At 33.9% G+C, this 16979-nt stretch overlaps 1 protein-coding gene and 1 pseudogene across 3 annotated transcripts in view; both read left to right on the top strand.

Moving 5' to 3' along the window:
- PPP4R3B (protein phosphatase 4 regulatory subunit 3B) overlaps nt 1–16979 on the top strand; it is a 55903-nt gene that overhangs the window by 12847 nt on the left and 26077 nt on the right. For all 3 annotated transcript variants that reach the window (XM_019719717.3, XM_019719723.3, XM_019719728.3), the window contains exons 4-7: nt 5567–6190; nt 11089–11166; nt 12272–12388; nt 13854–13970. In XM_019719717.3, coding sequence (XP_019575276.3) covers nt 5567–6190; nt 11089–11166; nt 12272–12388; nt 13854–13970 — 936 coding nt within the window. The remainder of the gene's footprint in view (nt 1–5566; nt 6191–11088; nt 11167–12271; nt 12389–13853; nt 13971–16979) is intronic.
- Nucleotides 16069–16912, top strand: LOC109439452 (cyclin-C pseudogene; annotated as a pseudogene).

The following is a 16979-nucleotide window of genomic DNA, read 5'->3' on the forward strand; positions in this document are numbered from 1 at the left end:
TAATGAAAGCATAATAAAGAATATAAAACTTTAAAAATAAAAAAAAGATAACTTTAATGTTTATAAGGCTGTTTAGAATATTAATAGCAGTATATAAAGACTAGCGTTTTTTGTTATAAATTCCTGAAAAGTGACATTTTGTATTCTACCCTCCTCTCATACCAGCATTGCAACTGAACATGTGTGTATACTCGGTATGTATTTAAAGAATGAATGAATGAAACAGAAGAGAAACATCTTTTTCAGAAGTAGGGTGGTGATTTATATATGTGCTAGAACATAAGTTTATATGGTTGATAATATTTTGTGGTAATCAGCATATTAGGTTGTACCTTGTCACATTTCTACCCTCCCCACACCTCAGCACTTACTGTTTAATATATGTTCTTGGATATACATATATTCTTGAAGACTTTGTACATATGTCCTAGAACTTTTTCCTGAAATTTAGTTCTTTTCACTCACGTAATTCAGGAGGTCCCCAAGACCACTCTCAGGTTCACTTAATTCACCAGAAAGACTTACAGAATTCTACAAAGCTGTTATAATCATGATTTCAGATTATTACAGCAAAATAATACAAATTAAAATTACCGATGGGAAAAGACTCATAAGGCAGGGTCTATAGGAGGGTTTCAGGCATGAACTTTCAGTTTTCTCAGGATAGCTGCACATACAGCACTTACTTCTTTCAGCAAGGAGTGTGGCAGCATGTACAGAGGGTTGCTGACCAGAGAAGCTTACCCATACCTTGTGTCCAGCATTTCATTGGGGGTTAGTCATAGAAGCGGGCTGACTGACCACATAGCTGCCTTTAGTTTCCAGCACTTTTGGAGGTTGACTTCCACCGTCAACCACATAGACATAGAATATGTGGTATATCCTAAGGCCTAAGACCAAGTTCCAGGTAAACAAAAACACTCTTATCAGACAGCATGTTCACAGTGGTTAGAAGTTACCTCTCAGGAGCTACACAAAGGCCAAACCTTTCTCTGGACAACATTATTAATCCTTTACTGCAAAGGCCACTCCTCGCCCTTGACCAAGACTCTTACAGCAAAATAACCATATTTGTCTAAGTATCTACATTTAGTATAGCGTTTACATGACAGATAGAGCAATAGTATCAGTATGAATATGTCCAACTTTTGGAGGAGCCAGTCTGGGATAAAGACAGATTTTTTAAAAAACAGCTACTTTGTCCTATAAAACCAATAATTTGATTGTTCATTTCCCTCTTTGATCAACTGCGATTTGTACTTTATGATAAACATGTACAGAACTGTTTAGCATAGAAATTAGGTGATAGTTAACAAAATCCACTTCCTCAGGCTAGTCTTTTTCTATCAGCATTACATGCTGAGGAGTCTTTAACTCAATCTCCTAATGTAATTGATCATCAATGTCAGTATTATAAGGCTTATGTACAGGTAGTTGAATCAACAATGCCAGTGTTCTACCATGTTGCATTATGGTAGTAGGTATAACCTGAAAAGTAAGAATCAATAGGTACTAGCACATTACTAGAATCCCACTTACTCATGAATAGTTGATTCAGTTCATCATCATATTGTATGACCAAATGTTTCCCAGAGTGGTGTCACTCATGTTTATTTACAGGCCCCCATTTGACCTTGTCAAGTTCTGAGAGCAGTGGTGGGTTGGTAAACATATGACTTCACCCTTCCAGGCATCTGGTATACTTAAGCTAAGAGAATATCATCTCTTACTCTAAGCCTTTCTTGAGGCATCAGTGTTAATTGGATTTCCTTCATTGTTTTACCTATGTATTCATTCCTTTGCCCTCATTTACTATTTCTCCTCCCCATTTGTCATTGATTTTTACCCAGACTTTGCCACCTTTGGAAGGGATTTTAGATTTGGCCACTGATGGTTCAGCAAGGTTAATTTTTTTACTGCACAACTTTCAAGATATATGCATGTTGCTGAATATACATTTAGTTTATTGTTCCTAACAGCGTGGTATTCCACAGAAACCATACATTATGTTTTATTTTTCAGTTCTAGGAGGTCATTGCTGACCTTTGAAAAAAACAGTTTCAATTTCAGTAAAAACCATATTACTCAGTCATTTTTTAAACCCTTATGATGAGAAAGTAGAACTGCTCTGAAAAAGTTTGACGCTCAGAGAACAGTAAGTATCGTAGGGGAATGCAAATGATAGAACTAAAAGAACCATTGGAAAGGCAGAAGTTACAAAAACAAGAGCTAAGATAATTGATATCTTTTGAGCTTTTAGAAAGCATAAAGTCAAAAGTACATATCTAGTAAATTTTAACATCATAAAATGGTGGAGACATTTTCTTTGAAACACATGAAATGGGTGACAGTAAGTTGTGAGATGGAGAAGAATGTTAGAGGAAGATGAGTACTGATGATAGCCTCTTCTTCGCAAAGGAAAGAAAGTCTTCTGAGACTTAAAGAGAAAAGTAATAGTGTTTAACACTTGCAAAGGAAAAAAAGAAAAAGCACAGCTATAAGGGACTAGGAGTGTGGAAAAGAGAAATTTTCATTGAGAACCTTATTGATAGTGTGGGTATATTGTGAACCCATTCAGCACAGTTAGTTGACTGACTTTAACGATGTTAAAGTCAGATTATACTGTACTGGCAAAATCCTAAAATGTCAGTGGTTTGTCACAACAAAAGTTTGTTTTTCCCTAATGCTGTTTGACCAGTGAGGGACAGGGTTGGAGGGGAAGGGACTGTGCTCACCAGAGCCACTCAGGAACCACCCAGGTTGATAGAGTTCATTTTAATACTTCCAAGACCATTGCAAAGTGGGAAGGAAAGGTGGCAAATCAGAGCACTGGCTATTAAAAGTTTCTGCCCAGGAGTTACACATGGTTGGCTCACATTTCATGGACCAAAGCAAATCACACAGCTACATCTAACTTCAGGAGGCAAAGAACTCATGTGCCCCCAAAGGGAGAGAACCAGAACTACATGGTGGACAGCACTCCTGACAACTAAATAGACACTTAGACACTTGGGTTGATGTGGGATTGACAGATAAAATCAATGGAAGTTAAGTTTAGGAGAGAATCCGGGAAGCTTGTAAGGATCAATGCTAGATAACACAAATAAATAAGCCATAATCTAGTGAATGCTTCTGGAACTATACTTTTATTCTTTTTTTTTTAAGATTTTATTGGGGAAGGGGAACAGGACTTTATTGGGGAACAGTGTGTACTTCCAGGCCTTTTTTCCAAGTCAAGTTGCTGTCCCTTCAATCTCAGTTGTGGAGGGTGCCGTTCAGCTTCAAGTTGTTGTCCTTTCCGTCTTAGTTGTGGAAGATGCAGCTCAGCTCCAGGTCCAGTTGCCATTTTCTAGTTGCAGGGGGCACAGCCCACAATCCCTTGCGGGAGTCAAACTGGCAACCTTGTGGTTGAGAGGACGAGCTCCAACCAACTGAGCCATCCAGGAGCTCAGCGGCAGCTCAGCTCAAGGTGCCGTGTTCAATCCTAGTTGCAGGGGGCGGAGCCCACCATCCCTTGCAGGACTCGAGGAGTTGAACCGGCAACCTTGTGGTTGAGAGCCCACCGGCCCATGTGGGAATCGAACCGGCAGCCCCCGGAGTTAGGAGCATGGAGCTCCAACCACCTGAGCCACCGGGCCAGCCCTATACTTTTATTCTTAAGCAACTGCAAACTATATTCATTTGAAGTGTAAGTTAACTCCTCTGATTCCCTCAATCTTCCTTTATAACCTCTGATTCCTCTTCCTGTTTCTTTCCCACCTCCCACTGCACCTTTCTCTGGTTACTATCAGTCTTCTGACTTTAACTGTTGCCCTAATACTAAATCTCTATCTTCTGTCCTATTCTTTTCCCTAAGTAGTAGGCCCCAGTTTTTAGTTGTCAGCTGGATATTCAAACACTCAAACTCAGTAAAACTGAACTCTTACTAAACATTCCACTCCCATGTTCCCAGTTTTTGTTAAATGAGCCATAACCTTCCTAATGACAGGTTTTAAACAATGGGGTCACTTGTGCTTCCTTCTCTAAGCTGTAGCTAGCCCTCACCTGTCCCACCATTACTATCCAAACTCAGTTGTTCGTGTGCACTTTGAAATGACACCCTGATTTATCTGTGTTCTCAAATTTATCCCATACAACTGATACCAGGTGAACTTTCTAAAGAACAGTCCTGCACATTCACTTCCTTGCACAAAAATCCAAGTGTTTTAGCTTGACATTCCACAATTGGACTTCAGTCTACATTTCCTGTTTTGCTCTTTGCCATATGCATGTCACATGTTTTCATCTCTGCCCCTGTGCTGTTCCTCTGGCACTTTGAATACCTTTATCCCCTATCTGATTCTTACCCATCTTTGAAAGCCCACTTAAGGTCTCAAATGCCACTGCTTTTATGATTCCTTCCTTGTATTCTCTCCTCTCCCCCCTCCTTTCTCCAGGATCTAGAAGGACTTTCTCTTCCTCCAAATTTCCATTGTATTTTATCTGAACTGCTCCTCTGAACCTGTTACGTATACTTTCCTTATATTTATGTGTCAGTCTCCCAAAGCCCAGCTATTGATAACTGAGAAGTAAAAGTTCTCTCATCCCTCTAGGAAAAAACAATTGTTTTGTGTGCATCAGTATACCTGTCTACTTCTTTCTTTAAGCTCTTAGATAGTTTTTCATGTGTGGTTTTGGTGAATTTGGAAATTTGTGGAACTTTTTGTACTGAGGACATATGGGGTGTTTTGAGGTAGAAAAGAGGATAATTGAACTCTTGTGTTAGGAATTAGAAAAAATTTATGAAAAGTAAGGTTTTAAACATTTTTAATGTTAAATAGAGGAATTTGCTGTAGAAAGTTTGTAGCCATGCTTTTTTTTTGAGCTATCACCCTGAATCATAAAATAGTTCTTTATTCATTATGTTGTGATGTTTATCTAGCTAATTAGAACTTGGAGGCTTTATCACACATGTTAAATGAATACCATTAAAAGAAATAGATATTATTTTTTAGAGCAGTTTCAGACTCATGTGAAAGCAAATGTTTTTCTGAAAGCGAATTTCAAAAGTAATTTGAGGAAATCTTATTTTCTTACTCTTGAATGTACAAGCCATTGGGTTTTAATTTGGTTTAAACTCAGTAGTGTCCTTGTCAGGCCAATGTAATGGTGCTTTAAGAATCATACATAGTGAATTTGGGGACCTAAAGAAAAGTTACCTTCTGCAAAATTCAAAAATACTGCGTATAGTGCAATTATTAAACAATTTTATACATGGTTATTACATGATTTTTTAACATCACAAATCTATAGAACATCGGTTGAAATAGGTTATCAGGGATCACAGTTAACCTTAAGTTATAAGAAAATTAGAGGGGAATTTCTCTCTAACTTAGATCAAATGATTGACTCTAGACTGGGTGTATTTTCCCCCTCTACACTTCACTTTTAATTAGCAGTGATTGTGTTACTAGTATAGATTCTTTGTGAGGTATTTTTACTTAAATTCAATGGCCAATGATGTGATTTCCAAAATTTTGAATTCTTTTGTATTTTAAGGTAACCATCTGTACTTGGATATTTTTAGGTTCAAGGTAAGGATCCATCAGTGGAAGTCACACAGGACCTCATTGATGAGTCAGAAGAAGAACGATTTGAAGAAATGCCCGAAACCAGTCATCTGATTGACCTGCCCACGTGTGAACTCAATAAACTTGAAGAGATTGCTGACTTAGTTACCTCAGTTCTCTCCTCACCTATCCGTAGGGAAAAGCTGGCTCTGGCCTTGGAAAACGAAGGCTATATTAAAAAACTACTGCAGCTGTTCCAAGCTTGTGAGAACCTAGAAAACACTGAAGGCTTACACCATTTGTATGAAATTATTAGAGGAATCTTATTCCTAAATAAGGCAACTCTGTTTGAAGTAATGTTTTCTGATGAGTGTATCATGGATGTCGTGGGATGCCTTGAATATGACCCTGCTTTGGCGCAGCCAAAAAGGCATAGAGAATTCCTAACCAAAACTGCAAAGTTTAAGGAAGTTATACCAATAACAGACTCTGAACTAAGGCAAAAAATACATCAGACTTACAGGGTGCAGTACATTCAGGACATCATTTTGCCTACACCATCCGTTTTTGAAGAGAATTTTCTTTCTACTCTTACGTCTTTTATTTTCTTCAACAAAGTTGAGATAGTCAGCATGTTGCAGGTAAGTAAACTTAAGCTGTTCTTCACAATAATGTTTTCAGAGACTTAGTTTCCTTAATAGTTCAAGCTGCTGTTCAATCCTTTTTGAAAGATTTCTTTTGTTTACGTCATGACTTCTGAAGGAGAATCATTTCTTAATGTGACCTTTTATATTTTTAAGTGTCCTGTGACGTAGCTGGGTGTTTTTTAACTTTATTTTTTGCTTTTTATAAATTGTGGTAGAATATACATGACATAAAATTCACCATTTTAGCCATTAAATGTACAATTTGTAACATTTAAGGACATTCACAGTATAATATACCCATCACCTCTATTCCCAGAATTTTTTCATCATCCCAAACAAAAGCAGCTATTTTTAAAAGTATCTTTTATTCCATTTTATTACTGGGATAGTATAGCTGTGTGCTTAAAGCTTCCCAAATAATTCAGATATGCAGCCAGGATTGAGAAACAGTCGTTAATTTTCAGGAAATGATAGTTAGTCAAATTCTTTGCTATGTGAGGTTGATTTTATTCTGTCTCCTGGAATTGTAAAATAGGAGTTTTATTCCATGTTTATTATGTTAATCCTTTATATTTTTAATAGTGTAGTAAATATGATTTTGAAGCGTTTGCTTTACTTATGATAGTATACTATATGCAGAGTTTTCTGTGTAACTGTCTTTGTTATTTCCCTATGTGTCACTGAGTTTCTGGAGCCACTACTGTACACTTTGTATAGTGGTTCTCAAGTATGGTCTATGTGTCCCTAGAGCCTTTTTAGAGAAGTTTGTGAGGTTTTTTTCCGTTTTCCAACGTCATGTCACTATGATGCTATATTTTCTTTATTATATTTCAACCAAAACAATATATCACAACGGACTGAATGCTGAAGAAAATATGAAAATCTAGCTGTCTTCTCTTAAGCCAAACATTAAAGAGATTTGTAAAAGTGTAAAACAGAGCCCCTCTTTCTAAATTTTTAAAACTTTGGGTCATATAGTTCCTTCTCATAAAAAATATTTACAAACATATAGCTTATTTTTAAAACAAATTAATGTTTTTAGATGTCTCAGTTTTAAGTATGGTAAATATTGATAAACATAAATATAATAAAAGCTCTTTGGTTCCCTCACTAATTTTTAAGAGTTTAGAGGGTTCCTGAGACCAAAAAGTTGAGAATCTCTGACTTAGTATTTAGTTATGAGACACCATTTTATGATACTTCCAACCATTATTCACCTATTATCGGTATACTTTTTGTACAGCGTTTACTTCTCCAGATCATTCTTTTACCTAGCAGTTTTTTTGTTATTCCACAAAATAAGTGTCAGGAAAGTTAGACTTACACATTACATTTCATTTACAATATATGGGACCTGCCTTTTAAAAATGATACAGTGCAATTCAGGGTGCCATTTCATTTCCTGGCAGAAAAACAGTTGCACTCAGGAGATTAGAAATAGACCCATACAATATAGTTGATGTAAAGGACCCAGTGACAGAAGCTGACGTGGAGCTTTCAAATGACTGTTTTTGACTTAAGAAGGGTTGCCAAAACCTAGTAAATTAGTGCTTTTTAATGTTTTAAAAAATAAATTATGCAAATTATAAATATAACATTCTACATGTCGTTTTATGTATTTTGTGATTATTTGTGAAGGCTATAATTATATAAATCAAGTGTAGCTTTAAAAAAAATAGTCTTACTCATTTCTGGTCCATGAAATGCATTCAATGAAATAGCCAGGTACTGTGAACTACCTGTTGTTTATCTAGGGTTTACCACTTAATTATCTCTTATGTGTCAACCATGATGCTGAATTCAATTTTCAACAGTGTGAGAAAAAGTAATTAAGATTATGGCCATTGGCCTGTAAAGTCTCATTTCCTAAAGCCCTACTGTGAGATCTCCATGTAAAAATTTTGTGGCTACGTATTAGGTATTTCCAGATGCCCTTCTGGCTAAGTAGTGTACAGATCTGTAGCTTCTGAAATGAATGTCAACCTGCTGTTGCATGAGTTACATAAGGCAAATGAAAATATAAGAATTTTATCTAACTGGACCAAAATGAGGTAATGCAAAGGTACAAAATTCCTAGCCTAAATTAGGTTAATTACCTGAGAAATTGTATGAACGCATTCAGTGTGGTCACTGGCTCCTAGTATGTACTCTAAGACGTTGAGATTCTCTTAAGCATGATGGGGGCCTAAGATTTCAGTTGGCTTGAATTTTCTAGCTAATTGCAGTTCAAAATTCCTTGTGCCCAGAATTGAGAAATATACTTAAATATGTTGACCTAAAAGCCAGTAATACAGTGAAGTTATTTCCACAGAGACAGCTACAGATTAAGGTCCTTTTCAGAACTAGTTTTAACTTTTCCCTTCACTAGAAATGATAGTGGACAGGTATCTAAAATGTAGACATTTTAACATACAACATATATTTCCACTATTCCGTAGATGAAAGTTGAGCTAAAAACAAACCCCATAGGATCAATGACTTAGTTCGCTTTTGACATACTTTGCATATATCAAGATTTCAATGTCTAATTCTCTTTTATCCCAATTACTACTGAAATGTGTAAAATCTTAGAAAACCTTTAAGAAAACAACTGTTTGTAATACAATTCTTCATTTTGTTTTAGAGGTTTTTGGAACCCCGTATAGGATTTAACATACTAAATTTTATCTTACGAGATTTGTCCCATTCTGTGTGTGTGTGTGTGTGTGTGTGTGTGTGTGTGTGTGTCTGTCTGTCTTTTGCTTTGGTTTGTTTCAAGACCAAAGTCTACTTAGGAATCTGTCCTGTAGTTTATTTTATCTGGTAGGAGTGACAAAAACCTCATTATGCAGGAGACTTGGATTCCAAATCCATCTCTGTCACTAGCTATCCTCAGGTAAGTCCACTGTTTGTACCTCAGTCTCATGAAATTTAAAATTGAACTAGGCAATCTCTAGGTAATCTCTTAAAGCCTGATCTAATTCTAAGTTTCTGTGTTTATATGATTCTAAAAATGGTGACTGGGTCCTGGGTTTTGATTTTTGGGGTTTTTGTGTGTGCCTGTAAGTGATCTAAAGAGACTAGTTATAGCTTGGAGAACAAGAGATTTAGAGAAAAATATTCCAACTGTATTTATGATAGGCTTTAAGCTGTCAATCAATTTCCTTAATATGTACATTGGAACAGAGTGCTTTTGTAGAATATGATCAAGAATAATGTTAGAAATCGGGGGGGAAAAGCAACCTAGAAGTCAAAGAATTCTCCTAGCAGACTATATAGTACTTGAAATTACCTCTATTTATACTTTATGTAGTTCTGTCAGCATGCAATTAATGAATCACATACAAAGAACCTAAATGGGAAATAGCATTTATCAAGAATTGGAACTGTTTTCCTATGAAGATATTTTGAAAAGGTTAAAAATCTTTAGACAAAAAAAGGAAGATTTAATCTGGGAGAGTTGCAGGAAGTTAAAAATGTATTAAAAGGTACAAATGGAGGTAAATGTGTACTTATTCACCAAAACGTAAAATATTCAGGTGAAAAGAATTTGGAAAAAGTGATTTAAGTAAAAGATGATTGAGTATATCTGAAGTTGAACTCTCAGAAAATGGATCACACACAGTGTATAAATGTCCCAAAGGAGTCAAAATAAGTAACAAAAGAAACACCATTCTAAGTGAGATTAATGAAAGGAGTTATCTCTCAGTGCTGTGTCTTTGAGTTGATGTATAGTGGGAGAACATGTTATATTCTCCATGATCATACCTGATGGTTTTCATTCATTTATTATTACACACACACACACACACACACACACACACACACACACACCCCATCTTATTCAGAAAGGCTTTAAGGGCTTTCATAGATGATCTATAGTAAGAAGGGCAGGTATTTGAGATATATCCTTTACATATCATGGTTTGATTTTATTATGAGCCATGCAGGTATCACAATTACAGGCATTTTTAAAACATGCTACTTTAATTAAAATTAATGCAAACTATATTTCATAAAAGTGGATTTTGAAGATAATTGAAACTTTTTAAAAGCACAATTTTATTTTAGCAGGTTGATGGAAATCTCTAAAGTAAATTGCAATATTCATGTCAATTTTTTCCTTTATAATTTAATACTACATGCTTATTATAGAAAATTGAAAAATATAGATAAGAAAAAAAAACACTCATAATCTGTCACCAAAAGATGATAATTAACATTTTAATATTCATCCTTTCTAGACTTGAGACACAAATTTATGTTAAAAATAAGATCATACGGTACATACTCTACTATGTTTTTCTGTTTATCCTTTTTAACAGTGCTTAGAGAAATTAACACATATCTGTCTTAATACTTCAGAGTCATCAGTGTGAAAAGCAGTTATTGTAGTGTTTTGTTTTGAGTTATATCCTTGGGGACCACAGAATGTGTAAGACTCTCTACCAGATGTACCTAGATTAATATATTTCATGAGTTTGTGTATTTTAAAAGTCTTTTTAATTTTATCTGCCAGAATTCAGCCTCCTTTATCTGCTGTACTTGTTCCATATTTGTAATTTTTCTAACCTGCTATGGGCTGGTAATGAGATCTTCTAACTTGTTTGAATTATGTTTGAATTAAGAGTAAATAAAACCTGAGAGGAGCTAGAGAAGCTCTAAGTTAAAGTAAATGAGTGTTCATGCAAGACTTCTAGAACATCTTTTTGTTCTCCAAAAAGTTCTTTATAGTTAAGATTTCTGGTTAAATGAAATATTAATGTATATATAACTAATATTGAATGGTGCAGTCAAGTTTCAAAAATTATAACATGAATATGCCCTGGAATTATAATTTGTGTAGAACATACAAATGGGTGTAACTTTATAGTTTTGTTTGTATTTCTTAGTAATTATTTTTTCTCATGTAGGAAGATGAGAAGTTTTTATCTGAAGTGTTTGCACAATTAACAGATGAGGCTACAGATGATGATAAACGGCGTGAATTGGTAAGTTATTCTTGAAATTCAAACCCTTAAAAAGTACTTACTCTTTTGGCATATAGGCCTTTAATATTGAATCTGTTAATGTAAAAGAGAGTTTTTTATAATTAGTATGACATGAAAGATAGGTACTTAAATTATACTATAAATGATTATTCTCAAAGTTTCTTAAACTTAATGTTTTGTGTATTTTAGAAATTTCTTAAAGATATTTTGATGTGGGTTTTTCTCCCAATGAGGAGAATGGTGTACCTTACAAATCCCAAAATCAGATATGTCGTTCATGTTAAGACAGAACTACAAACTTATACATTTTCATAGTTGTAGATGTTCATGTTATAAAGATGCTTTTCTTTTTAAACAAGTGGTAAGGAGAATGCTTCTTAAATAAAAGAATGATAAATAATTGCTTCTTGGAAATGTTTTTTCTTTTTTGAATGTGTTTGTAATTATTTTTTTGAAAATAAACCATGCTTTGGAGAAAGAAAATTGTGATTTGTGTTTACCAGCAATTTGCCGTTTTTTTTAACATTATAATCAGTACTTGGGTTTTAAGAAGTAATGAAAGATTACTGCCTTAAAATCTACCAAGTCACTTTCATTGTATTTCTTTATTAATAGCTTACTCAATTTTCTCATTTATGAAATTAGTCTTTTACACTAGGAAATCTGTAATGTCCTTTCCAATTTTTAAAAATTAAATCATACTTCTGAAGTCTCCCTGGAAACTCAGCAACTGTTTATTATAGCATGGTTACTATGAAAATGTATGCTCAAATTCAAAATATCTGTCTTATATGGCATTTTTACACCTTAATCATAAATTTAGAATAATGTGTGTGTGTGTCATCTGAGAGTCCACACATAATGTGGATGCTGTAATGTGTTTAGACTTAATTGTTCAATGTTTGAGAAATAATGCAAGGTTTGCTTTTAATGGGAGGCTAGTTTCTAATAGGTTCTTTAATATGGGTTTTGAGGAGCCAGGATACTCTGAAAAGTCAAGGTCCATGAGAAAGGTGAATTCCACACTGGGGTTGATCACATTATAGTGTGCGGCAGCTTTACCTTTATGTGTGTCCATGTCTCACTGTACTTTCTAACATTACAGGTTAATTTTTTCAAGGAATTTTGTGCATTTTCTCAGACATTACAACCTCAAAACAGGGATGCATTTTTCAAAACTTTGGCAAAGTTGGGGATTCTTCCTGCTCTTGAAATTGTAATGGTAACTATACAGCTTTTTTTCATGTTTTTGAAATTGTGAATTTGTAATAGATTTATATTAAGGATGGAAAGTATTTATTATAGTAATGCATATTGAATTTTATAATTTAAGATATGATTCACTTGATAGTGAATTACTACAAGAGTGTTTCAGTCTTCAGATTTTTATTAAGTTAAATTTATAATATTAATATGTAATCACTTCCATATAATATGGCTTCAGGTAAATAAAAATCCTACATGTTATTATTACAAGACTATTTTCTCTTCTGTAACAATATTAAGTGTGTTTCATAAAAACTAACAAAAATCTTTTTTGGATCAGTGAGTGGAGTAAGGGCAGATTGACCCAAAGGGCCTCATGCTGCAATATTGGGTTAGGGCAATGGTTCTCATATTTTTGTTTGAGTTTTATTATATGAAAAATTAAAATTGAGAAAATTTTCAAGTATTTAATTCATTTTAAGATAATAACCCATTATATGTTAACATAAATAATACAACTTTTATGAAAAAATAATTTTTCCAAAACAAAAAAAAATATTTCATGAAAGACTGGCATTGTTTCACTTTTTTTGTGCCAATCCCTTTAATGTCTGGTTTAATCGATAGCTAGAGCTTCTGTGTTTTAATTTGTTGTGATATCACATGTCTTTTAGCCTCTGGAGAAATCCACTATATTTGTGATAGACTGAAAGTGAAAAAGGCTAATGATGCCTTAGTATTATTTATTATTATGAAAATAGTTTTACTCTCATACTGTTCCTGAAAAGAGTCTTAGACCCCTCATCAGCATTCTCTGGACCACACGAAGAGATCTGCTGAAGATCTGCTGAGTTCAGAGAATGTTTTCAGAATCACCTGGAGATTTTGTAACAAATCATGTATCCTTCACGTGTTGAGGGGGAAAAAGCATTCAGGAGGATCACTACCTTAGAAACCTAAGTTTTGGAAAAGAGGGAAAATGCCCAAAGTGTTTTCAAAAGCATCCCCTATTAGGAGAGTCATAAAAGAGAGAATCAGTTATTAAGGTGTAAAGTAATTGGCAAATCCAGGACCAAAGACAGATTCTGGAAGGTTTTGAAGCTTTAACTAGGAGACATCATTCACATTTTTGCATATAATTAAATCAAGAACTCTTCCCTGCAACCCCCGCCCGTCCAAAAAAAACTTGTTACAGCATTTGTGAGGCATTGCTTTATAACCCTGCACTGATTCTTATTTTTAAATTCTCTGAATATTTATATTTGTATTGGTAAAAATCTGGCTGAAACTAATCCAGCCGCCTAAAAGTCTTTAATATTTCTAAATGAAAAGGAAGGAAAGGCTGGAGAGGGTATATATTTTGATTCCAGTGCAATTAAATCCAAAAAGTTAGAGGTGTACATAATTTTGGAAAAGAAAAGGAAAACACAAGCATAACTTCTGTTAACAGTCTCTAAGTAACCTATTTTTCCTTTGATCAGGGCATGGATGATTTGCAAGTCAGATCGGCTGCTACAGATATATTTTCTTATCTAGTAGAGTTTAGTCCATCCATGGTCCGAGAATTTGTAATGCAAGAAGCCCAGCAGAGTGACGATGTAAGTAATAATGCTCTGGTTCTGTGTGAATTACCTGTAAAGTAGTGTTTGCAAATTATCAAGAGAAAAGGCCCCATAATCTTAATCTATTATAAAGCAAAATAATAGATTTCTGATCATTTGTGACTTTGGCAAACCCAGAATATATGCCAATTGATTTGTATTGTATTTGACTGGCAATTGGATTGATTGTACAAAAAAAAAAACACAGATAGATTATCACGGAATAAAATTCTTACATGTTGGTTTTTTAAAAATTCCAAATGCTAATGAAATATAATTTCAAGCCCATAGGTCTGGCACTTACCTAGCATCACTAAGAAGTTAACTTTCACTTGTTCAAATGTGTATTTTTCTTTTTTTTTTTTTAGTGGGATGAACGTTTAATAATGAGACCAGTGTTGCAGTTTCCCACTTTAGAAATATTTATACTTTCCCCTTAAACTAATTTTAAGACAAAATGAACATATAACAATAATTTAAAGTACTCTTTCTTGTATTAAATGTATTTTAGTGTTTAGAAAATAACTAAAATATAATTATGTCCCTTAAAGGTTTTGAATCCCAGTGTTACCTTTATCCTTGTATGAGTTACTAGTAAATAAAACTAGTTTTATGTTTAATCTCTTAACTTAGATTTTTATGTCTATCTTTGATAGATATTTCCTTTCTTTTTTTTTTAAGTTTTATTAAGAATCAGTTTGGGCTTATGGTATAGTTTAGGCAGTAGAAAGAAATAGAAGAAATATTTTGGGTTAAGTATATTTTAAAGCTTTTTTAAAACCCCAAAAATACTAAATCTGACTAGAAATAAATACCTAGTTTATCTCACTGTTGACGTTCTGATCTTAGTGCCATCCTTTACAAAAGATAACTTAGAAATTAACACTCAGTATTCTATCCTTAGTGATGTGTGTGATGAAAAGCATTCATCATAAAATCTCTCAGACCATGAGAAAGTAAGCTACTAACTTTAAGAATTCTTAACTTTTAAAGCTTTTATTTGTTTTCATTAGAAATATTGTTTACATTTAATTGATGCATGAAACTTAAAGAAGTTACTGATTTTTAACTATAAAAAGTCCCTTTCTCAATTTGTCTTACAATCACAGTCGTCAAGGCCTTTCATGTCCCTGAATTTTTTGCTATCTAGCAATTCTATAATTAAAAATGTTTTGTTGCCTCAAAATAATTTTTAGCCCACAAAAAAGGATAAATTGCAATTTTTTTAATTTTCAAGATTAAGGATCCTGTATTGCTGAATTCTATATTTGGTTAGTGGCAACTTTTAAAATGAAAAAGAAATAATTTACATGTGTAGTCATTGGGTAATTGAAATTTTGATGTCCCTTTAAAATAAATGTACAGCATTCAAACTTCTTTCTAATACTATAGAACAGACTTGGTTTTAGGAACATATATTAAAATATAACATGTATTGAGACACTAGGAAATATTAACATTTTTTACTATACTCATTATTTCTATCCAAGCTGGAAGAGTGGATTTTTCAGTAATTACTGTCTTTTTGTTATGCCACAGATTTCACATTTTTATGCTAATGGCCTGTGAAACATCCAGTAAAAACTTATTTTAGAACCTACCTGGATAAGTAATACAGCTCTTACTGAACTACTTATTTTGGCAGGTATTTTCACTGTATTTCTCACTTAGGAATAAATCCTTTTTTTTTCTTTTAAGGTATAATAGCATTGGGGTTCTTTCTTTTTAATTGAATTTTTTATGTAAGTTTAGTTGGTTGGGATTTTTTTTTAAGAGTCCATGTTTTTATTTTTAAAGGACTTTCAAAAATACTTTTAAATGTTTCATACTGAAAGATTTATAAAATTATATATACGGAATTTACTTCAAAATAATTCTGGAGAGTGAAATTTGCCATAATAAGAGATTGAGGAGCATGGTTACTCCTCGGGTTGGTCAGTCTATGGTTGCTCAGTGGGTCGCTCTGCCGGATGGTGCTTTTTTCATCAGGGCAAGCTGTGTTCCATGGCAGACCTCGCGTTATTTGCATCGGATTTTGATAAACAAGATCTGTTGAAGGAATATCAAAAAAAGTTTCTCAGAAGAATATTGGAAATTACGTAGTTTTTACAAACGTTATCCAAGCATTAGGTAAACATCTTAAATTAAGACAAGTTATCACCACTGCTACAGTCTATTTCAAGTGATTCTATGCCAGGTATTCTCTAAAAGGTATAGATCCTGTATTAATGGCTCCTACATGTGTGTTTTTGGCATCCAAACTAGAGGTATTTGAAGTAGTCTCAAATACAAAATTGATTTCTGCACTACTTCTGTATTAAGAACTAGATTTTCATATGCCTTTCCAAAGGAATTTCCTTATAGATTGAACCATATATTAGAATGTGAATTCTGTCTTCTACAACTAATGGATTGTTGCTTGATAGTGTATCAGCCTTAAAGACCTTTCCTCCACGATGTGCAGGACATTGGCCAAGAAAACATGTTGCTTCCCCTTGCATGGAGGATAGTGAATGATACCTCCAGAACGGATCTTTGCCTACTGTATCCTCCTTTCATGATAGCTTTAGCTTGCCTACATGTAGCCTGTGTTGTAGAGCAGAAAGATCCAGACAGTGGTCTGCTGAGCTTTCTGTGGATATGGAGATGATTTTGGAAATAATCAGGGTTATTTTAAAACTATATGAGCAATGGAAGAATTTTGATGAGAAAAGAGATGGCAACTATTCTTAGTAAGATGCCGAAAACAAAACCTGCTCCAAACAGTGAAGGAGAGCAGGGTCCAAATGGGAGTCAGAACTCTAGCTACAGCCAACCTTAAAACATTCCGAAGAATTCCGTAATGGATCAATTGGAAATAAACCACTGGACAAATTTCAGTAATGTCTTCAGTGCAACACAAATAAAAATGAATAGCTTGTTTCTGTCAAGCATATTGGGAAGTGATTTTATTTTTGCAAAATAAGTTTTTCCTTACATAATTTTATTCTAGTACATAATTGATTA

The sequence above is a fragment of the Rhinolophus sinicus genome, chromosome 2, assembly GCF_057876585.1.
Source record: "Rhinolophus sinicus isolate RSI-liver-muscle chromosome 2, RSI-T2T, whole genome shotgun sequence".
Taxonomy (NCBI): Eukaryota; Metazoa; Chordata; class Mammalia; order Chiroptera; family Rhinolophidae; genus Rhinolophus; species Rhinolophus sinicus.